The sequence below is a fragment of the Amphiura filiformis genome, chromosome 6, assembly GCF_039555335.1.
Source record: "Amphiura filiformis chromosome 6, Afil_fr2py, whole genome shotgun sequence".
NCBI classification, from domain to species: Eukaryota; Metazoa; Echinodermata; class Ophiuroidea; order Amphilepidida; family Amphiuridae; genus Amphiura; species Amphiura filiformis.
Window position 1 is genome coordinate 27,775,509 of NC_092633.1, and position 24,702 is coordinate 27,800,210.

The window sequence follows — 24,702 nt, forward strand, 5'->3', positions numbered from 1 at the left end:
ATCTGTCTTGTATAGCAGGCAGGTACCTTCCACTTTACACTGGTTAAATTTCAAGTGGTTGCTTTGAAGAACAAAGGTGTCAGTAAGTAGTCTTGCTTTGATGCTGGCCCTCTCTACTTCTCTTGGGTTGATTGGTAGGGTGACCATACTTGATGTGGTCGTACAATCTGTAGATTAGACGTGTTGAGATGCGTTAAAGAAGATTTAGTTTTTGCATCGCTGGTCAGCTCCTCATTCCAGTAGATTTCGATTGTCTTGTCAATAGTTAGCTTCCCTGTCACTTTGGAAGGTGGGTTTTTGATTATATCAAAGATGGAGGATGGTTGTACTTGTTTTGTTGAGGACTTCTCTGACGTTCATAAACCAGGAGTTGCTCTTGAAAGACAACCAGTTGCCTGATTGGAATGTTCTTTTGGCACCATCTGTATCTCGTGAAATGCTACCAAAGAGAGATAAGATTGCAGAATTAATTAGGGCTTCAACAGGCTTGGCACCCAGGAGACCATTAACCATTGAGCAGCAGGAGATGAAGACAGAAATTGAAGTTGACGGAGGATATGTGACGTGTCATGTCAAAAGGAGACACTTTTGGGCAGGATCGTAAATGGAGAAATAGCCAAAAATCTGCTGGTGGGTGATTTTTTCACAATTTGGGTTTGTTGCTAATTTGTGATGTTATTAATGTTAAAAATATTGTCTGATAGTTTCAGACCAGAATGTAACTGGCATCTTGTATTTTTTGAGACATTTTTCAAGATAATTCGCACTCTCAACATTGTCAATAATATTTTTAAAGGCCGATATCTCAATTTCCAATTTTATAAACCATCACTTCCGAACTCAATATCTTCGCTTAGGAATGTCCAAATTCATTTGGAAAAATGGCGTTGTGGAGCAAAATATCTCTATGTAAAAACCTCAAAATTCATAACCTGCCCAAAAGTGTCTCCTTTTGACATAACACGTCACCTGAGACCATAATTAAGTAGTCCATATGTGAAAAGCAATATGAGGTGGGAGGCCATTTCTCCTGTGAAGACCTGCATCCATCAATACATAGACAGTTCTTCTCACACATTGAATTTGTTCTTCAACATCAAGGGAGATGAAAGAAGAAAGTTGACAGAGTTGACAGAAGGAAGAAAGTTGACAGAGGATGTTTCTTTAAAATTTGTCCATCTTGTCAATGTCAGCTTGTTTGAATGAGTTTGCATCTATGCCATAAAGCGTTCTTGAAATCACATATGTAGTCCATATGTGAAAAGCACTGTGAGGTGGAAGGCCATTTCTCATGTAAAGACCTGCACCCATCAGTGTATAGACAGTTCTTCTGGCACATTGGATTCGTTCTTCAACATCAAGGGAGTTGGCTTTCCAGATGTCCAGATGGACAGCTTCTTCACAGTATGGCATTTCTTCACCACCAATGGTTAGCGCTGGGCTTGTCTGGTGATTATAAAGAGATTGTAATGACACACCATTGACAACATTGGAAGTTAGAAGCCGTAACTCGGATATTATAGATTTCAGTAAGCGCTAGAAAGACGTAACTCAGTACTGGAAGGAATACTGAAGAATATCTTAAATTCCACTATTCTTAATCATAATTGACATTTGTTGTAATGAATGGGATAGACGTTTCGGTTACAGACACTTACTTTGTGAGTTGTAAATAGATTTAGTTTGCAAAAATATTAAAATTTGTTTTTCTCTAAACGGCATTTCTTGAGTGCTCTGGCTCTCAAACCTTGATGTAGCTTTAATGATACATACTTCGGATAACGCAATTTCCAACCATTTCATTTATTTCAGGCTTTGAGTGATGAACAGTGGGGAGTACCAGCAGCTTTATGTCCTCAACAATATGCTGATACAGCTACAGCAGCTGCTGACAGGGTAATTTGCTGTAACATTAAAGAATTCCATTATTTTGTCATTTTGTTTTGAAACATGATAATGTAGTTGCAGATTAAAACAGTATAAAAATTTGTATTGAATAGGAAAAACAGTTGCTAGGGTAAAATTAAAGGCAGCGTAAAATATACATTTACCTTTTAAAAGGACAAGTATTATGTGTTGTTTCAAAGAGCTTTGAATGAAGCCACAGAGGAAACTAAATGAGTATGTGAAGTAAAATTATTTCAGTTACTTATTGCACTATGATATAAAGTTTACCTGCCAATTGGCAATAGGGCTGCATGACTAAACCAACAACAATCATAATTTCAACTATTATGAATACCAATTGTGTCATCATAAAGCATAAGTAGGGACAATAATAATACAAGAGATTTGTCTCAATTTATGATTTACTTCAGTATAAATGTTTTCCAAGTTCATTCAAAAGAAGAATTTATGCGTACTTAAAAGAAAATGAATACTGGAAGTCTTGCAGCTCAATCTCAAAGACTGATCAACTGTAAACTTGGTATGGGGATTGGATGTGTTGGCCTTGTGTGCTGTATAGTTTTGTGTCATGAAATTTGCATATTTCTGAATATTAATGAGCTTATTTGCATATTGCATATTATTTGTTTACAAACCTTTCGTGTGGGGGCCACCTTAATTACAAACCGCGTAATTCTAGTTTTACTTTCCTCTATACCCTAACAAGTAACTGCCACTTAAGAAGTTCCGTAATAAAGCTTTGCTGTACCAAGTTGATTTTCTTTTCTTTTAGATATTTTCACCAAATATTTTAAAATTCTTATTTTCTATCATTTTACCTAACTCTCTTCCACAGGTTCTTGAGCTTAGCCATCAATTGGAGCACTTGTTTCTTGGCTGTAGTCTCCAAGAGATGGCGTCTATTCTGCAGCTGAGACTTAGAAGTTGGACATTACAATTAGTGATACAGCTCAGAGGGAGGGTAACGGATAGTTCCAAGAGCAAATCCACTCACATGGTTTGTGAGCAGTACTTACAGAGGCTTACCAGTATGCACAGGTTTGTGATTGAGAAGCGTTAGAATTGTTAATTAAACCATCTGAACCAAATGATTAACTGTTCTCAAATTCTTTGCTTTTTCTCTTTAAAGAAAACAAATTGAACATCATAAATTTATTTTGCTAAACAAAGGAAATTACTGTATAAGTGGTAATTTTCGCGAGGGTTTTATTTTCGCGGATTTCGCGAATGGAGTGCCATCCGCGAAATTAACACCTCGCGAATATATGTATAAATGTATTGCAAGTATAGGGCAAGACTAGGCAATCGCGAAAATAACAATCCCAAAAATGTCTCTCTCACTCCAATTCGCGAAAATAACTGTACGCGAAAATAACCACTTATACAGTATTCAAACCAAAACCTTATGAACCATGGAAAAAAATTATCGAAAGTTAAGTCATGCATTTCCTATGTCTCTGAAATAAGTTCATTTGGTCAAAGGAAAGCTCAATAGTTGATATGTGCCCATTGAAATTCTAGGCCTGGGATATGTTGCATTTAGATGGTATCTTGCAAGAAAGAGTAGCAAGGTGATATAATGCCCCAAGAGCATTATATACTGTTCTAAGCCATAATTCTGTGGTACACTGTTTTGCTTTGAAAACTGCAGGAGCAATTAAACTCAATACTTGTCATAAGATTTGGCTGTCCTTTATGATAGAAAGCACCATGTGTTACATTTGGACTACTTACCTTAACCTCAGTACTTTGCATATGAATTATCCATAAGTGACATAAATCTCAAATCTAAAAAAAAAATAAAAGATATAAAAAAAACCGTCCATCTTGGTTTAAAATAATACCAGAAACAAGCATATTAAGATATTATTTTTCAGCCTTATTGTATATCTATTGTTATTTCATGTTTCAGATTATTTGTTGCCCACTCGTTACAACCAGACAGTTTCACACAAGCACTCTTCTCCGAGATGCACAAGCTGGCTGCTACCAAATCAGGCATCTTAGCCAAGTTCCTTCAACCTCTCCTAATCCATACCAAGGTTCCGTCACTGATCCTCTCCAACAAGGTTTGCCGTGCTACAGCCGCTATTAATGAACCCATAGGAGGATCAGATAACCCATTGAGGTTCACTGCTGGATTAGCACTCAGTGTGTTCATGGACTGTCAGCTGGAAAATGTACAAGACTTACAAAGAGTGCAAGTGCAGGTAATGATATCAACTGGCAAGCTTCGACATGTTTTTGTGTTGCTTATGGAGGGGGTGAATTGGGCTATTCTGTTGAAATCCACACTACCCCTTTGGAAGATTAAGCTGAAGTCTTCAACAGAGGGAGTATGAGTTTCAAATAGAATAGAATAGACAGGTGGGCAATTTCCATTTGAAATACTCCATTTGTGGATGATATAAATAAAGCCATTAAGCCATAATACAAGGGAAGTATGGGTTTCAAAATGATTAACCCTGACCAATTACATTTCAAATCCATACTCCCCCTATGAAAGATATTTCCTAAATTTTCCACATGGGTAGTGTGGATTTCAACTGGAATAGCCCATTGTGCTACACTGGCTTTCAGAAGAGAATGTCACTCTTCCTCTGATTGATGTGAGTGCCCTGTTAATGAGCAATATAGGTGGGCCTTTGTGTTCCCATCATGAGCTTCGATCTGCAATGACCAATGCTTTGACACATAATCAACGAATCAGATTGTGTTTATGATTTTGAGACGATTGAATTAGCCAATCAGAGCACCACTTCTGTGTTTAGGCTGTGTGCATCTCAAAATGTATACAAGTGCCTAGCACGTGCAAGAACTGTGATTTTGCAGACAGACAAAACATAGATGGTATATGCAAACAAATGAAATATTAAATATATCATCAACTGATTTTGACATTTCCCAAAACATGCAAATTGTACACTTTTTGGTCCCCATGCATAACAATCCATTACAGCAATTTAGTAGAGATTATATTGTGCATTGAGTCCTGTTTCTTTGTGGATAGAACTGACTGCATCATCTGACAATTGTCTTCACATATGGGTACATAATATTATAAATAAGTAACACATACATCATGCTCTGTCTCTTCCTGTGCTCATGCATAGAGTGTTACATTATTGCGTATTCATAACCTCATGAATATACGCAACACGTGCAATCCAATCATATTTTATAATTTGTAAAAATGTGAATGCAAATCGAGGTCATTAATATCTCACAACTTTGCTTTGGTAATATGTCGGGCATTGTGAAAAATCTAAACATTCTGCTTTGGACCTTGAAATATCCCTTGGTGCTACGCCCCTCAGGATATTCCTCGGTTCCAAAGGCAAAATGTTTAGATTTTTCACAATGCCCTCCAAGTAACCGATTTGAAGTTATTAACCTCTAAATGTAATACGTCTTTCTGAGGACCATATCATATTGTGATCCATGATTATTAACTTAAATTAATTCAGTGTTGTAAGGCAAGGCAAAGATCAAAATAAAGAGAAGTAAAAGTCTGCCTGTGGGATAGATACCTTGTAAAACTGATGTGTGTTTGATTCACATCATTTGACCTCTTCATTCATGTTTGTGTATTGCAGGTGCGATTTCCTGATGGTCAGGTGCAATTATTCACTCCTAGGATGTCAGATTTTCGCAGCATGGGACCACTAAGCCATAGATTGATGACTGACATATATTTATCTCATGGAATGTGGTCTGGTGAGTCTTTTATTATTACACTTTTAACAGGGTCATTACAGTAGTTGACCTAATTAGCACATTGTGGTGCTAAAGTCTGTCACTTCCAGGAGGCGCTTATGAAAACAATGAAATTAAAGGCAAAAATGCAGTGTGTCTGAAGTCAAATCATCATATTGAATGCTAAGACAGCCAGGGGCATCTATTCTTCCATTATTCACCTCAAAAGGGGAGGAAACAGGGAGAAGAATTTTGTGTTTTAGAAAAAAAGGGGGGATGTTGAAAAAAGAAGAAGTTTCAATAGGATTCAAGGATGTTGCTATGGTTCAGAGTGCAAACTGTACCATCTAGGGAAGAATTTGAAGTTTGTAGGGAAAACAGAAGAGCAACTTGCAATCAGCTTACAGTTGTATATACAACAAAAGTTTACTCACCTGCGGAAGGGAGACAATAAAATGGTGTGGTACGTACATGTAGATAGCAACCAGCCTAAAATTTTCTCTTTTGGGTCCATTTTTGGTTTCTGGGGAAGGATGTAGCCACAACCCCGCGAATACGCCCCTGAAGACAGCAGGTAACAATATACCACAAAGTGTACTAAATTCATAAAACCAAAGTAGGACAAAATAATTCCAAACTCTGACAAATTATTCAATATTACAATGCATTTTTGCAGAGCTACTTTGTATTTAAAAAATTTGTTGAAAATAATAATATTGTTTCCATAATTAAAATTGCATCTTTACAGATCCTTGCCAGGTGGAGGTTTCCTTGGTGATGACCTATGACCCCAACATTGTAGAAATATCCGGATCAAGTGTGTATGGCTTTGCATCATCATCATCTTCAAACAGATCAGATTCACAAGGGGCATTAGAACTGTGTAAACCAGTCAAATTGTATGTAATGCCCAGAGCAGCTAAGAGGTAGCACAGCAAACAAGCTTTGCATCATCAATTGCTTATTGACAAAATGACTCATAATGGAAAGCTGACTGAGAGGCTTGGGAAGCAAACTTATGTTCCTTTCAGACAAATTAAAACAATCAAAAACAACTTCTGATAGTTTTCACACTATAATACAAAGGTAATGGCATAACATATCTTCTCAGCTTTATGTATTTCACTTGCTACTGGAACTATTTATTGGTTTGCATATAAGTTGGGGCTTTGTATCATATTCGTTTTGGTGCCCAAACAAGTTGGGGAATGGATTAAGGCATGCCATTTCATTTTATTCTCATATTAACAGAGATTTATAGTATGAATGAAGCCATCAACAATCAATGGACATTTTTACTGTATGGCACAAACCATTTCATAGCTAGTAAATTGCATAGCTGGTAGTTCTGCTGACTGGACTCCTAATCCTTCATGGTTGCATCTGAGATAACCCATATGAAAAGCAAAGTGATGGCCAACCTCTATAAAGATGTCAACAATAAAACAACGGTTTGTTAAATGCCGGGGTTAAATGATGTTTTACCAGTCTGAAATACAGCTCTGCTCAGGTGCAACACTGCTGCATCTCCTTTTGAGCCATTTTGAGAAAATGATTGCATTTAAAGAAATCTGTTTAGACCCTGTTTAGACTAGAGAAAAGTCGAATTCAAACTCGACATCAAATTCGATTAAGACAGAAGATTAGCATAAATTAATTCGTGTTTGTGTTTTTACTGGGTGTTTACACATGCGCCCGAACAAATTCGTCTCTGTATGTGGTCATCAAAAAAAGCTCGTTTTCAGTGGACATTTTACCCCAAGTTTCTGTGGTTTCACCTTGTTGGGAACCTTGCGAACCATTTCAATTTCAGGTCGATCAATTTAATGCAAAATTAGCAAAACCTTCCCCAGAAAGATACGATCAGACACTCCGTGCATGTACGTACACTCACTGCAGTATGCTGTGCATGTACGAAAATACACAAGAAGAGCTGTTGTTTATCGATATCACATCAACGGACCGGAAATTCACCTCGCCAGGTCAGCGACACGCATGAAAAGGTCGAATTCAATTCGAATGACTGTTTAGACCAGGAAAAGTTGCACTTCAACCACGACAAGGTCGAATTGAATTTGACTTAATGAACCTCAGGAGCATTGTTGAACAACGACTTTTGAACTCGACTTCGGTCGTACTTGAACAACGACTGTACCTGTTTAGACCTGAATTCGACTGAACTCGACTTCAAAAAAGTCGTTGTTGAAGTACGACTTTTCCCTAGTGTAAACGGGGTCTTAGATTGCCTTTTCTTATGTCCCGTATTGTTATGTAAAAGCAGATTGTATAAACTTGTACAAATTCACACCTATCCTATATAAATAAAAGGAAGTCGCTAAATCTTGTTCGCGAATAGACTCAGAGATGATTTCACTTTCAGCTCTGATTTATTCGTACATTGATCGGGTACATATTGCCATTAAACCATCTGAGGTTCATTTTTGCAAAACTATTCAATCACTATGGAAAGAACAAAAAAAATGGTCGGTTGCTAGGCCGTTGAGGTCAATAACCTTACGGCTCAGGTCATGACCAAAATGCGTCAAATGCGCTGCTTGATTAGTGGCGAGTCACGCACCCTGACACGTACTGCGTCTGGGTTTATAGGTCGCGCGCCGCAGAGGGTTGTATGATGGTCTGAGGAGGGGGGTAGCATCCACTGAGAATTGAACACTTGATCAAAATAAAGGCCTAGGCCTAATTGAAGCCATTTCGGGGACCATTTTTGTTTTGTCATTGCTTTAAAGTGTACAGGTGTCCAAAACAGAAGCCAAAACGGACACTTCTTTATACGCAGGGGGTATCAAGGGGGGTTGAGTATTTGAAAAAAATCAAAATAAAGGCTCAATTGAAGCACCATTTTGACACTAATGTTGTTATCATCGTTTAAAACGTAAGTGTACAGCTGTCCGAAGCAGAAGCAAAAACGGACACTTCTTAATACCCAGGGGGATGTGGCCCCCTGAGTAGGCCCTATTTGAAAAAAATTCAAAATAAAGACCGAATTGAAGCTATTTCGAGACCACTTTGACATTATAATAGTTGTTATCGGATGTCCAAAACAAGCTTCTTATCAATACGCGGAGGGAGGGTGTCTGATGGAGGGTGCGCCGGGAGGGGGGGGCACTCGAATATGAAAGTAACGTACCTGTCCCTACCACAGAGATGCCACAGAAAAGCGCACAAATGCAGGCCAAAAAGCCCCAAAACAGGCTGAAAATAAATAAAAACACAGGAATTTGAACTCACAAAAAACCTGTATTCAGGTTAAAACTTGAAAACTGGCATCTCTGCTACCAGAGTATGACACTAGGGGTCTATCGAAGGCGATTATGGTCAAAAAAGGGGTTATTCAGTAGTGGGGGCCTCCAAGAAAATGTGTGAGAACGCTAAAATTCAGTGCCATTAACCGTAAAACATAACTTTTTGGGCAACGTTTTGTGAAAATTTGCCTTTTTGAAACTGAAATTGCTACAAAAATGTTAAATTTGTTCACAATGCGAGCGAAGCGCCTAAAATATTTGCAGATTTGGTGTAAATTTCTATTAAAAAAAGGGGTCATGAAAAAAGGGGTCATTGGGTGACAGATTTGCAAAATAAATCTGAGGGATTGAGTGAGTATAACAACATTATCACAGATCTGGATATTCACTTAAATAAAAGTTTAGCTTCTTACATGACAGGAGCTAACATGATTATCAACATCTGATTATTGCTGGATGAATAATCTACACCAAGACATCATGATTATCATCACCGTTTACTCCCGTTTACTAAACACTCCTGTTTACTAACCGCTCCCGTTTACTCAACTAGCTAGTATAAAATAAACTGCAGAACTCGTAATCAAATTTGAAGTTTTCCTTTTATTTTAACAAGTTCAATACATTTTACATACTGTAATGCATAAATATGTGCAAGCCATTAGCCAGAGGGGTGTCCAGGTTTCATTTGGACGCTCTGTTTTCGATTTGGATACCCTAAAATTCTGATTTTTATAATGGAGTGAATGGGAAGTGGAGACCCTGATTTTGTAGAATAAGGTATTTTTGACCATTTTGGACACCCTAAGACACCCCTCTGGGTAATGCCTTGAATACTTGTACTTTATAATGTATGTAGGGGCAATGTGGAGTTTGCAAAATCAAACAAAAAGGCTCTCACCCAAGACTTCATTCACCCTATTCACCTTTTTTTGTTCAAAATATACAAAAATGTTTTATTTAGCAAAAATGGGATCAAATCCCACCAATAATACTCAAAATTTGAACCCCATTCTGCATTATATCTATAATTACCATGTTAATTCCAAGCAAATGGAACATATTTCAGTTTACAATCTTCATCAAGGAAAATTTCTAACATCCTAATAGCAGTACCATATCTCACCATAAGTGGCACAATCTGATCCAATCAGACAAAAGGTGGCAATAGTAAATTGATAAATAGGCAAACATAAGCAGTAAAAACGATAAAAAACATCAATTTTTCAAAATGTCCTTTGATCTATGTGGATCAGATCGTGTCTTATGAGAATTCAGCTGACAATTTGACAAATGTAACAGACAAATTTGAAAAAAGTTGTAAATGTTATAATACAAATTAAACCATAGGTCAATAAAATCCACATACAGTGAGCCAAAGAATTAAGGTACCAGTTATGTTCACCCCTGTATATCTAAATAAAGACAAATATGTCAAAATTAAAACAAGCAGTCAATACCTGTACTCTCTTTAGCTCCTTTAAGACCTTGTTTGTTGAAATTGGTTGAGAATTAAAGAAACGGTGATCTAAAACCTAATGAAGAAACGAAATCAAAAGTTGCACTTTTGTGTTCTAATCAATGAAAGCACGACGCTAGTTTTAACGTGTTAATCAATGGAAGCGCAGCGCTAGTTCTCTTGTTCACAAACACTTTGTGTACAAATCAATAGGGCATTTAATACAGCAAACTGCAACTTTTAAACTGGTATCTTCCTTGGGTTTTGGGATCGCCGTGCCTTTATTTCTTGAACAATTTCAACGAATGAGGTCTTAAATTCGAGCTAAAAGATGCGGCTATTGGCTGCTGGTTCCAATTATGACACATCTGTCTTTGTTTAGGATATACAGGAGGTGAACATAACTGGTACCTTAATTTTTTGGCTTACTGTATACGAAATCACAACTACAATGCGTCAGCCTGCTATGATAATTGCCCAAGTCATTTTTAGCTGCGGGTAGCAGCTCTATAAGTCACCATGTCTCTCCGTCTGTTAGTCCGTCCGTCCGTCCGTTAGTAACAAACGTTAAAACATGCTGTTACGTCTACACGGTTTGTCGCATGGCTATGATACTTGGTGAGGGGGAGGGCCTATACCGCCCCATACTGGAAAAGAGTTTAGTCCGAAATTTGGGAAAATCAGGGAAATTGAGGGAAGTTAAGGGAAATTGAAGAGAATTAAGGGAAATTGGGATTTTTTTTGTTTTTGAAATTTTTTTTTTTTCCGAAATTTTTTTTTTTTTTTTGAAATTTTTTTTTTCCGAATTTTTTTTTTTGAAATTTTTTTTTTTCCCAAATTTTTTTTTTTTTGAAATTTGTTTTTTTGAAATTTTTTTTTTTTCCCAATTTTTTTTTTTTTTTTGAAATTTTTTTTTTTCCCAAATTTTTTTTTTTTTTTATTTTTTTTTTTTTCTAAATTTTTTTTTTTCCCAAATTTTTTTTTTTGAAATTTTTTTTTCCGAAATTTAACTTGAACCTGCTTCAAAGACACCAACACTGCAAAATTGAATTCCTTGTCCCGCAGCGACCGCTACGGATCCGACGGTACTTGTTTGTAATTTAGAGAACAAAGTACAAAATATGGTTCAAGAATGCATTTAAACATATATTATATTCACTAATCTTTGCACAAGAACAAATAGTTACAAATTAAAAGGAATTATCCAAAATAATTAGGGTGATTACATAACTGATGCATAAACCACATTTTGATATAAAATTGGATTGATTGAGCCCATATTTATTGGTCGAGCTATGAGTTTTTAAATATTGGACGAGACATAGTCGAGTCCAATATAAAGCATCCAATTTTATCATTATTAAGTGTTGGATCCAATATTTTCACACGCTTGGATTCATCAAAACATAATAATGTAATAAATTGTTCTAAAAATTTCAAAAAATGACTTCGGCAATTATTGTAGTAGGGTGACAAGTGGCTAACTTTATCTATGCCCGTGCAACGGGGCATAGATATTGTATTTGTTGTGTTTAGTCTTCTCCTTCGTCTTCGCCTTCTTCTCCTTACGACCACTTCTTTGCACTCTACTAGCTCAAGAACTAAAGTAGCCTCGGGGCCCATACTTGGTATAATGATGGCCCATGACCCCCAAAAATTTCCTAGGGTACTCCCGACCCCAGAGGTCAAAGGTCATGGGCTACAGGGGGCAATATGTGTAAAATTTCAAACAGCTCTAGCCCCTGGCTCTAGCTAAAGAACTATAGCGCCCTCAGGGTTCATACTTAGTATAATGATGACCCATGACCCCTAAATGTAACCTATGGTAGCCACGACCCCATAGGTCAAAGGTCATAGGCTACAGGGAGCAATATGTGTAAACTTTTAAACAGCTTTAGCTCAAGAACTATAGCGCCCTTAGGGTTCATACTTGGTACAACGATGGCCCATGACCCTTAGATATTTTCTGCAGTAACATCGACCCCAGAGGTCATGGGCTACAGGGGTCAATATGTGTAAAATGTCAAACAGCTGTAGCTCAGGAACTACAGCGCCCTCAGGGTTCATACTTGGTACAATGATGACCCATGACCCTAGATGTATTCTATGTTAGCTGCATCCCCAGAGGTCAAAGTCTAAAGGCTTTAAAAAGCAAACTAGGCACGACATATTAACACAGTGTAGCGCAATAGGTAGTATTTTGTTAGCTACCTGTGTTTGCAATGATAAAGGTCTGAATCGTACGTCAAGGAAACTCATCACTTGACAAAAACTCCCTGAAAAGGGAATGTGTAGGCATTTTGATTTTGGTTCCTTGGACCACCTCAAAAGGGTGTCATGATGGGACAAGGGGTGTGGTTGGTTAAGGGGTGGGGTATTACAGAGAGTGTGGTCCAGGCTGGTGGTGTTTTAGAGAGAACGAGGGTCTGATGGGGTATAAGAAAGAGTGAAGGCTTGGTAGGGTATTAGAGAGAGTGTGCTAGTCTGGTGGTGTTTTAGAGAGATTGATGGTCTGATGGGGTATAAGAGAGAGTGAAGGCTTGGTAGGGTATTAGAGAGAGTGCGTGCCAGTCTGGTAGTGCTTTAGAGAGTGCTTTCACATGATGCCTACCAAGTTTTCGTTTGTGAATAGGGGAAGGGGGTTAGGTGTGGTCACTGGCATAGATATTCGTGTTTGGTAAAACACATTACTGTGGCATCTAGTTCAAACTTGTGCTCTTGGTCAGTGTAAGCACTAAAACAAATCTCTCAAAGCATACAAATAAATATCCCCACCTTTAGAACGGTACTAGATATATGCACTTCTAGAACAGAACTATATAAACGTATTTGAAGGCAGGCAAATACATGTCCATTGTTTGCTTTATAATGTGGTATTATAGATCAACCAAATATTCCCCTTCCCCATCTGTGGTAGAACACTGTTACATGTCTCTTGAGTGGATCCACTATCAAGTAGGCAAAGGTCTGCTCATGATCATCTTCTGATGGGTAAAACTGGTGGTCATCTTTGTCCTGTCAAGAAATATACAATGTAAAACATAAGAATACATCACATGTTTTATCAATAACTTAAAATAAATAGGAGGTGGCATGAAGACTCATTCCTCTTGATCATGTCATAATAATTTATGATGGATGTTCAGTTTGTTAAATTAAGTTGGTACCCAATAAGGCAAGATACTGACTCCTCCTTTCCACCTACCCCCCACCAGTCCCCGGTCAATGTTGCCAGTTGTTTATTTGGTTATATACCCCTAGAGACACTCAACATTGATTGTAAGGGGGAGGGTTGTAGTAGTAGGAAACGGTTCAGATTTTACACCAAAGAAAGTTAAGTTTCAGTATGTCAAGTATAACTAAAACTACTTTTGAGTATACAGGGAAAAGAAGAATTGTGCATTGCACAATTGCATAATTCTTCTTTCCACTGTATATTGATATGTTAAGAATAACGATTAAGTATCATCAATTTGATCTTTGCTTGTGCGCTAGTCTGTAACGTTTGAATGTTTCCATGTTCTAGTGTATGATGCGCAAGCCTCTGAGTAGTTTATCTTCAAAATGTATTTTTATTTGAATAACACAACTTTAAAATGTAAAAGTAATGTTGCTTGGTTCATCTTTTCCAATTAGTCAAAAATAAACAAAGAAGAGTACACATACCCATGCTTTAACTTTATACACCAGTGATGTCACTCTCAGGTCCTGGGTACTAGCATCCTTTTGCACACTGAAAAGAAACATGCTAACTGTCAGTTCTTAATTCATGGGGTTAATTCATTTAAGACCGGGCACAGACTGGAAATAATTATGTCAGGTGATGATACAGTGGAGGTAGCATCAATCCAGCTCTCATCAACTTGTGTAGCTCACTTGTGGCATAAATCAATTTCATATAGGATCATTCCTGTACATAAATTCTTTAATCATTCATAATTACGCAGATGTAACTTTTAAGATTTCTGGACCATTTTTCTTTGATGGCGACATTTTCAAAGAAAGAGCAACAATCTTTTTCAAAAGGGGTAATACTCTGTAGCTTGTTCCCTGTACCCAGGTATACTCAGGGTGTAGCAAGAGCCCTGGGGCCCATGTACAAGGAGCAGTGTGGGGCCCTTCTTTAACATTCGCCCCCCATTTCAATTTCATTCTTGCTCGCAATGCTTGATGAACCCACAGGACCCTGGACTTTGTCCACCCTCAGGGTCAGAATTTCATTTCACAGTGCGAGAATCAATCTTGATTCTTGCAGAATAAATTTGCAGGAATCATTTGATTCTCGCAAATCAACTTCTGTGTAAACTACAAACATTTGCGGGAATCAACTTTGATTCACACAAATCTGTTGCGAGAATTGATTCTCTGATTCACGCCGAAATTCTGACCCTGCACCCTGTCCGCCCACTTGCTACGCCCCTGCCCATACTGAATGCTACATGCAAGTGCTCATCAGCCACCTGAATTGAAGGATCAAAACTGGAAATGGACATTAAACTGGGTAATATAGATCTCTGGATATATTATTCCCCTACCTGATGAGTTCTTTGTATAATGCTTTAGTTGTATCTAGGTATGGCTTGATGTCATCTTCATATTGGCACACTGCTCCTCCAAGACATAAGTGTTTGAAGAGGCGTAATAACAATTCATCTCTCTCTTCATCGCTATACATCTCATAATTATCTGAGTCTTCCATAAGTAACATCTGCAAAATGAACAAAAAGAGTAATGGTAATGAGCAAATTAAACCACATATTGCAATTAAATTTGTTATCATAAGGTTTGTCCTAATAATCCAAAAGCCTATGAAAATTAAATAAAAGATGTATTTTTTTGATGTGTAGTGGCCAAACATGCACTAAAATGTGATAAAGAAGTTTTTTTTTAATGTCATAAGATGACTAAAATAAATATGTAATGCCCGAGTAAGCCCACACATTCCTCTGTAAAGATAACCGCTCCTGAGAACTCTTTCCATTTATTATTAAATTTTGAGGACTACAAAATAAACCCCACTTTGTCTGTTGTATTTACAACCCATAGTTAGTTCTACTTTATTACCCTATGTTCTCCTTATTTTGAGTCTAATACACATACAACAGCCTACAGGGGCCAACAATTTTTTGGACCTATAAATGACCAGAACATAATTTTTATCTTTGCTTTTGCAAAAAATGATTTGCAGTTTCCGATATACCTTTTCTGTGACTCACTACTTGTATTTCGATCCCTGTACAGGGATTTCTAGAAAATGTACATCAAAATTAATATCCAGATTTTGCAGTGAAAGTTATAATTTTGATATCCTATGTGTCAGTCCCATTTGCAACTACCGGTATATGTACCAAACAAACAAATTCATGACACTGCAGCACAGGTTTTACTCACTTTTCTGAGTTCATCTGATATTTGGAAGTCTTCATAGAATTCATCAAAGCATTTCATAATACTTCCTGATTCCCTCACGATACCTTCTTCTTGGAGTCTGTCAAAGATTGTCATGGAGGTGATAGCACATGGTACAGGCTCAACTTCTACTTTGGCAGCCTTGAAACCTGAGAGGGAATTAGTCAATTTGTGATGCATCAATGTATAATAATGAAGAAATGCAGTCCAACAATTACAACAAACAGAACTTATTTAATTGTTTATTATTTCTTGTTTTAAGGTTAGTATAGTAACTATTTTCAACGGTTGCGATTTGGTAGTTCACAGCATCCTGCGATTGGTAGTGAGCTTTGGCAAAAATTTCATATATCACAGATATACTTTTGTAGGTCCTGTGGTTCTTGAGTTGTGTTGTAAAAAGAGCTGAAACCACATCACCTTTGTAAAACATACATAACTCATTGACAATAATAAATCAAGCAAGTTTTCAAAGTATGATTTGTAAACTGAATTTCTGCAAAACACCAAGGTGTTATTACTCAATAATATATTGATTTAGACAATGAAAATTGATCTTTTTGGCTGCCTCGACCAACAGTACTTACATTGTAGTCAACCCTTAAAAGAGACAAATATATTTTAGGAAAATAGGGATTCGGTATCAGTTGATTGTGTATAAAAACAGAGGTATATTTCAAGCAAGGTGGGTTTGTCCAATTACCTTTAGTCTACAGATGTAATTTGTTTCCACAATGTTTGGTATACCTTTTTGTCTCTTGTCAGCCACCATCACACAAGGTGGTGGGGCAAGACTTTTCACAGGGGGCAGCTCCCAGATGAAAAAGTACATGAGTGAAAATCAAGTGGATAAAAATGGCACATACATATTACAACTGATGATTGCAACTCACCTAATCCTCCCCATGAGCCTCTAGAAGACATTACTGACAACGTGGACATCACTTGTGAATCAGTTAAGAAATCCTGTTTTATATAGAGAGAAAGATATATAAATTTAAATATTCTATTCCACTACAATTTGTGAAAGACAGTTCAGAGTAGTCATTTTTAAAAGCACAATTGAAACAAAAAAGGAAAATGAGTAGAATGTTAGAATTATAAGACCTATTTAGAGATTTACTCATTTGGAAAATCATAAAAATCACCAAAATTTAGTTTTTTTGCACATTAATCAGTAAAATAGATGTATTTGAATGCAGTTTCAACTTCGTCAATATTGCTGGGTTTTTTTTCCCTAAAATGCCTATAAATGACAATTTTAATGACTTATCCTTTACTTTTAAGCAACTTATACACTTTTTACACTTTTGCTGGGATCACTGAATAGGCCTGTAACTGCATTTTAAATGCATAAATTGTTAAAATACACATGAAAAAAATGTGCTTCTAAAATACCATCATAACCGAATTATTTTTATGAAAACACTGGCCAAAATTGGTATTATTTTAGTGATCATTCAATTACTTTACAACTTGGTCTACTCCCTGGGGCTACTCAACATGAACTGTGGATTGAATGTAAACATTTATAAATTTGAGTGTACTATACATGTACCTCTAGCAGAGCTAAAAAAAAAGGGGGGGGCAACAAACATTTTATTGTCTCGCCTGAACTTTGTTCAGGATGGGACTTAGTAATCACTATTTCTGTCTGTCCGTGTGTGGGGGTGTGTGTGTGGATGGATGGGGGTGTGGGGGCGTGTGTGTGGATGTATGTGTGTCCGTCCGGAGCTGTATCTGGGGAACCGTAAGACCTACGGCGACGCTACTTGGTGGGAGGAAGGGTATCCAAGTTTGCTCGAATCGTATGTTTTCGTGAAAAATATGCAAATTAACATAGCTAATTTGCATAATTTATCTGAAAATCAGCGCAAATTGATAGCGGAGTTTGTGGACAGACTATCTCAAGATCCGTCGGGCGCATGGTAACGAAACCTGGTGGCAGCTATGATACACATCTGCTGATCACCTGATTAGTTTTTCGGCGAAAAGTATGCGCATTTAGTTGTTAATTTGCATAATTTATGCGGAACGATTCTACAAATGTGGTTGGAAATCTGAAGAAATCCGCCTTGTGGAGCTGTATCTGGGGGATCCGTAAGATCCCTAAGCCCTATGATGATGAAACGTGGTAGGGGGTAGTATGACCAGAGGATCTCAACCCGATTCGATTTTCAGCGCAAAATATGGTAATTAAGTACCTAATTTGCATAATTTATGCATAAAATGCAAAAACCTATTTTCTCGGAGACTTGGGGTCGCACGTTCTTCAAACTTGGTGGGTGGGTGCATCTTCACCCCAGACAGAACAAGTTTGTATTGGTTAGTGCGTCAAGGTCACCCGAGGTCATCCAGGGGTCATCTGAGGTCAAATGACTAAAAACTGTCGTATGGGCACGAAACTTGGTGGGTACGGTCAACATAACGTGGTAGGGGGTAGTATGACCAGAGGATCTCAACCCGATTAGATTTTCAGCGCAAAATATGGTAATTAAGTACCTAATTTGCATGATTTATGCGTATTTGATGCGTATCAAGCAAAAAGCCCTTGTGAACAGCTTATCTGGAGATCCGTATGGGGTACAGTGACGTAACTTGGTGAGGAGTAGCGGGGCCAGAGGTTCTCGACCTGATTAGATTTTGAGCGTAAAATATGGTAATTAAGTACCTAATTTGCATAATATATGCGTAATAAGCAAAATACCTTGTGAACAGATTATCTGGAGATCCGTATGGGGTACAGTGACATAACTTGGTGGGGAGTTGCGTGGCCAGAGGTACTCGACCTGATTAGATTTCCAGCGCAACATACTTTATCCAATTTCGTGAGGTCAAAGGTCACATACAAGGTCAAAGGTCAACTGAGGTCACCAAATCTTTTAATAATTATTTTTCAACTGTGCATCACATATCCAAATAACAGCTTGATCGGTCATGTAATTAAGGAAATATGACAACTTTAAGATAGTCGCTTTCCATGTAAAGTAAAGCAAAGTAGCACTTTCAATGAGTGATAACTCGTAAAGGAAGCATCTTTCTGTTTTGATTTATTTGATGAAATAGTTCTTTGGTATTGCCAAATTTGATTTTTCAGCGCAACATACTTTATCCAATTTCGTGAGGTCAAAGGTCACATACAAGGTCAAAGGTCAACCGAGGTCACCAAATCTTTTAATAATTAATTTTCAACTGTGCATCACATATCCAAATAACAGCTTGATCGGTCATGTAATTAATGAAATATGACGACTTTAAGATAGTCGCTTTCTTTGTAAAGTATAGCAAAGTAGCACTTTCAATGAGTGATAACTCGTAAAGGAAGCATCTTTCTGTTTTGATTTATTTCTTTGATGAAATAGTTCTTTGGTTTTGCCAAATTTTTGAAAGGTCATTACGGGGTCATCCGAGGTCACTCAGGGGTCATTTGAGGTCAAGTTATTAAAAACTGTCGTATGGGCATGAAACTTGATGGGTACAGTCAACATTTCAAGCCAAATTTTTGGAAGTTCATTTTGGGGTCACCAGGGGTCATCTGAGGTCAAATTAGTAAAAACTGTCGTATGGGCATGAAACTTGGTGGGTACAGTCAACATTTAAAGCCAAGGATTTGGAAGGTCATTTGGGGGTCACCAGGGGTCATCTGAGGTCAAATTAGTAAAAACTGTCGTATGGGCATGAAACTTGGTGGGTACAGTCAACATTTAAAGCCAAATTTTTGAAGGTCATTTTGAGGTTACCAGGGGTCACCTGAGGTCAAATTAGTAAAAACTGTCGAAACTTAGTCAAATTTTTGGAAGGTCATTTCGGGGTCATCTGAGGTCAAATTAGCAAAAACTGTTGTATGGGCATGAAACTTGGTGGGTACAGTCAACATTTAAAACCAAATTTTTGGAAGGTCATTTCGAGGCCACCAGGGGTCATCTGAGGTCAAATTAGTAAAAACTGTCGTATGGGCATGAAACTTAGCACGAGGGGTACAGTCAACATTTAGAGCCAAAATTTTAGAAGGTCATTTCAGGGCCACCAGGGGTCATCTGAGGTCATATTAGTAAAAACTGTTGCATGGGCATGAAACTTGGTGGGTACAGTATAGTTGCCATCAGCCAGATAATCGTGCCCATCTGATAACCGCCAAATTCATTTACCTCTCTACCAACAGTTATCGCAAAAGCAGGCGGTCACAAAAGCAGGCAAGACTCGTGGTTCGAGAACCGCCTTGTTATGCATGAAATAACTACTCACCAAAGCAAAGTCATCTTTCTGGTAAGACTGGAATAGCTTATCATAGCTGTAATACTGTACCTGAATCGTGTCTTTCATAGACCTGAAACAAATCATACAAATTTGTTCAAATATTAATATATTATCAGTAAATACATAATATGGACTGGGCCATATCTTTTGTTTGTATTGCCACATGACATGATTTTGTGCACTATGGTGGCGAAGTAACATGGTTTAAGGTGGTACTACACCCCTTGATAAATTTTGTGACTAATTTTGCATTTTTTCAAAAAATAACTACACACCGGCAACAAAAGTTATGTAATATAGGGAAATGAATCCAATTACTTCACTGAAATTTCAGTGATTCAAGACAAGTGGTTCATTAATATGTTAAGAAATGAGGTACATTCTAGCGGTACCTCTTTTGTTATCATAAATAACATACAGCTTTTGCTGCAATTTTGCGCACAATTTGACAATTGGCACATTATGTGTATATTGTATATGCCCTGCACCTCCGCGGGATTAGGTTTGCGCGCAATCAAAAACGGCGACTGTGATATGCAACATGGTGTTACTCTCAACTTGAGACAAGACACAAATTATAGACTAGCAATCACACGCCCATACGCAAGATTTTCTTGGAGGGTCACATGCAGATTTTGAATATTGGACCTTTTTAGGGGGGTTGTGAAAAGTGGACCTGCTTCCCCAATTTTTTTAACTAAAAAATCATTATAAAAATCATTTTGTGATGCTTGCAAATTAGGATTTTTTGATACCGGTACTTAAAACAAATTGGGGGCGGCCCGAGTGATCATGTAGATGTGATGGGCTCGTCATTTTTTTTGGGGGGGGGACGTAATAAATACTGTCGCCAAAAAAGGAGGACCATGTGTTTACGATACCCTTGAGACTAGGCTATAGCTAAAACAATAGTTTCTTGATCATGAAAGTATGCTACACCTACATCAAGGGCTTTGCCAAGGCTGATTGTCTGCATGCCTTTGTTTATAACCCTGCAGTGCATGGACCTGTCTTGTACATGTGTAATGTATGACTCTCTTTAATATGTGTATCCAATTATCCGTCACCCCTTTGTTCATGCAAAGGTTTTAATTTCCTGTACCGTGAGCTGTAGTGTAGTCATGGTTACGGTCAACTGCCTTCACTCTACTAGTCATGTTGATGATGTAGTGATGTACTGTAGCTATAGCCAGCCTAGTTATTGCATTCTGATGGATTGCCACATACCATGTACATGCATACAGCATGTAGTAACAACATGTAAACACTAAACAGTCCATCAACATGTCCCCTGGTCGTTCTCCATCATGCTGTCAGTATCAGCCGACCAATGTTAAATCTCTCCATGCCTTTGGTCATCAAGTAAGCAAGAACTTGTGTATGCTCTCCTGCATTTTGACTTTATTGTATCTACCACTCCTCATCCTCCAAGCAGGTGACAATAGAGATAAACCCTGGCCCCCGCACCCCAAAGTATCCTTGCGGTGAGTGTACCAGAGCCTGCTCATCATACCGTGGTGCTAAGGCTAGCATCCTTTGCGACACATGTAACTCATGGTTTCATGCAGAGTGTGTTGGATTATCTGACGACATGCTTGATGTGCTCGGCAGATGCGACATGCCATGGGAATGTTATAAATGTGGTACACCAAACATCTCGTCTGGCCTCTTTGATTCATTCATCCTGAATGCTGACTCCTCGATTACTTCAGGGCGGTCTAGCTGTAGTTCCACTAGTTCTACTCAACCAGGATCTCCTCTTGCCAAATCATCCCCAACCAAGCAACCTAGCATCAATAATGCAAACTCAATTCACAATTTATGTACCTTGGAAATTAACTTTCAAAGTATATACTCCAAAAGAGAGGAGTTTTGGTGTTTAGTAGATGCTACAAAACCCGACATAATCTTGGTGTGAAACATGGTTAAAACCATCAATGACCTATGGTGAAATATTCCCACCGGCTATGATCTTTATAGAAAGGACAGGGGTGACAGACATGGTGGAGTTCTCCTGGGCGTGCACAACAGCTTAAATAGTCACCAGTTTAACGTTGACTCTGGAGCTGAATTTGTTATGCTAAAATAATTAATGGGAAAAATACCATCATAGTTGGTGCCCTGTAAAGACCCACTAACAACGACCAGCAGTATATGGATGAACGTAATAGAACTATGTTTGAGATATGCCTACGTAATCCTGGTGCTTCCATCTGGTTTGGTGGTGATATAAATCTCCCCGACATAGACTGGACTCATAACCGTATCATCTCGCACCAGTATCCGATTGCCATCAACCAATCATTTCTCCAGACCATAGCTGATGCGGGCTTAGAACAACTGGTCGACTTCCCCACCCGTGGAGATAACACTCTTGATGTGATACTTACCAACAGGCCCACGCTGACCAACAGATGTGAAGGTGCCCCTGGTCTGAGTGATCACGACGTAGTCTTCACCGAGATGAATGTCCAAGCTCAAAGGGGTAAGCCCATACGACACAAGATTCTCTTATGGAATTTTACAGACCAGTACTCAGTTGAAACCCCTGTGGAACAACTATCTGACAAGCTTCAACAAGAACTTGAAGAGGTGCTGACTGACTTGGTTCCTTCTAAATTCAGCTCAACCCGTCATGGCCAACCTTGGCTGAACACTCATACCAAGAGAGCAACCAGACGCAAGAAGCGTGCTTACAGGAAGGCAAGATATACCAGAAAGGAGCGTGATTGGACACGCTTAAACAGACTGAAGAAAGAAACTAAGAAAGTCTGCAGGCAGGCGTACAACAAATACGTTTATGACATCGTAAACAGTGATCCTGGTGGCAACAAAAAGCTGGGAGCAATTGTGAAATCAAAACGCTGTGACCAGCTAGGCGTCTCACCGCTGAAGGAGAAGGGGATCCTCCATACAGACCCCAAGCAGAAAGCTGACATACTAAATAGGCAGTTTTCCTCGGTATTCACCAACGACTCTGAATCCGCAATGCCTGACTGAGTCTACATCTGGATTCCAAACTGAGATTTAACACACATGTGGATGCAGTATCCAAGAAAGCCAATTCCACCAAAGCCTTCCTGTGTCGCAACCTCAGCCACTGTAGTAAAAACATCAAAGAAACCAGCTACAAGACATTTGTAAGACCCATCCTTGAGTATTCGGCTACTGCATGGGATCCTCATACACAACGAAACACCAGCAAGTTGGAACAGGTACAGCGCAGCTCAGCAAGATATGTCACAGGAATATACGACAGAACTGCTAGTGTAACAGCAATGATGGAACAACTTCAGTGGCCCTCACTTGCCTGTCGCCGCCGATTGAGCAGACTCCAGATGATGTACCGAATCAGGTTTGGCCTCATTGACATCGAGTGGTCCAATTATCTTACTCCATCAACATCCAGAACCAGAGGTCATTCATCTCGTTTCCTGTGCCAACACTGCAACTTAGCTGCCTATTCCAACTCCTTCTTCCCAAGAACAACAAGGGACTGGAACAGCTTGGAGAGTGATCCTGCAGCTTTCTCAACCCTCAACGCTTTCAAATCTGCGCTGAGGGCCCAACAACTGTAGCATCTTACAGCCAGCTTTTTACTCGCACATGTACATATTGCACCTGATATTTTTGCATGTGTTGCTCCACGCATGAGCCACCAACGCAGTGTGATTATCCATATCTATATGTGGTCTGCACTTTAACGGAAGGAAGGGAGGAAAGGAAGGAAGAATGTACTGCGTGCCCTGCGTAATGTTGCAAGTTTAGTGGAATGAAACAACAGCGCGATCGATTGTGCACGGAAATGCAGCGCTACCGTACCCAAAGCGTGTGTAGTAGGCATTGTACGCCGACGCAATTGTCATTGCGTGCCTATATTGAGCTCTCATGATCGAGAAACTATTATTTTAGCTATAGTAAAATTGATTGTAGATGGTGGTTGCAGAATTTGGCAGGCTTGTTGGCTGCTTGACTTTTAGGACACGATCAGTGTTAAATTCAAGAGCATTGAAAGCTATTGAAGAGGGCAGTAATACGAACCATTTCATCAGTAAATCTGTGGTTGCGCTGTTCTCCAGTGAAAGACATTTCTTTCCAGGTAAATTGGTGAAATGAAACAATTGCTCTCGTTTTTCTGCAGCTGCCATTGTTTACAACGTAAATTTCCGTTGCTGGTTACGGGCTTGAGTTACAGCTCGTAGGTCATCAATTATTCATTTATTAGGGACGCACACCACTAAATGAAACAACCATGCATTTGACCCAAAAATCGAAACATTGGTGGGGCGAGGGGGTCATTTTAATAGTTGCAGTGGCGTAGCGTGGGTCATCATATGGGGGTGGGGGCACCGATCATGATTGGGGGCACAAGCAATTTGTCTGCAATTTTCCTATGGGATTTTCTAAAATTTCAGGGGGCACTTGCAATAACATGAGTAATGGGGGTGAGAAATTTTTGGTCAGCCAAGGGAAGGGGATAAGCGATTCTTGGCATACTTTCATGGGGCACCTTTTATGCTCTAAAAAGGCTTAGGAAAACAGTACAAAAACATTTTTGAATGCAAATTTTCTGTATATATCTCGACCATTTTAGGTTTGCGAATTGGGATCCCCAAAAATTGGGATGTGCAAATGGGGAGAGAAAATCATTTTTGGCAGGCCAAGAGGGGGGCAAGCAATTTTGTTGACAGGCCAAGAGTGGGGCAAGTG

General features: G+C 38.6%; 2 protein-coding genes across 2 annotated transcripts in view; one reads left to right on the plus strand and one right to left on the minus strand.

Annotated features, from left to right (window-relative positions):
- LOC140155210 (integrator complex subunit 4-like) overlaps positions 1 to 7,447 on the plus strand; it is a 38,140-nt gene extending 30,693 nt beyond the window's left edge. The window contains exons 15-19 of the mRNA XM_072177955.1: positions 1,813 to 1,896; positions 2,744 to 2,946; positions 3,821 to 4,118; positions 5,505 to 5,625; positions 6,353 to 7,447. Coding sequence (XP_072034056.1) covers positions 1,813 to 1,896; positions 2,744 to 2,946; positions 3,821 to 4,118; positions 5,505 to 5,625; positions 6,353 to 6,534 — 888 coding nt within the window. The 3' untranslated portion in view covers positions 6,535 to 7,447. The remainder of the gene's footprint in view (positions 1 to 1,812; positions 1,897 to 2,743; positions 2,947 to 3,820; positions 4,119 to 5,504; positions 5,626 to 6,352) is intronic.
- Positions 7,448 to 13,141: 5,694 nt separating this feature from the next.
- On the minus strand, positions 13,142 to 24,306 carry LOC140155211 (cilia- and flagella-associated protein 300-like). Its single transcript, XM_072177956.1, has 7 exons — positions 24,034 to 24,306; positions 19,981 to 20,062; positions 16,629 to 16,701; positions 15,718 to 15,884; positions 14,862 to 15,034; positions 13,993 to 14,059; positions 13,142 to 13,341 (listed from the first exon to the last, which is right to left on the minus strand). Exons 1-7 carry the CDS (start codon positions 24,138 to 24,140, stop codon positions 13,210 to 13,212), a joined length of 801 nt encoding a protein of 266 aa, XP_072034057.1. The 5' UTR covers positions 24,141 to 24,306; the 3' UTR covers positions 13,142 to 13,209.
- Positions 24,307 to 24,702: the final 396 nt, after the last annotated feature.

Bases quoted from the DNA above. Each gene is read 5' to 3' on its own strand.
- LOC140155211 (XM_072177956.1), bottom strand. From the start codon at position 24,140: ATGGCAGCTGCAGAAAAACGAGAGCAATTGTTTCATTTCACCAATTTA. The intron at 16,702-19,980 runs GTGAGTAGTTAT...TATATAAAACAG, and splicing joins AGAAAGATGACTTTGCTTTG to GATTTCTTAACTGATTCACA. The intron at 13,342-13,992 runs GTATGTGTACTC...ATTTCTTGACAG, and splicing joins TGTATAAAGTTAAAGCATGG to GACAAAGATGACCACCAGTT.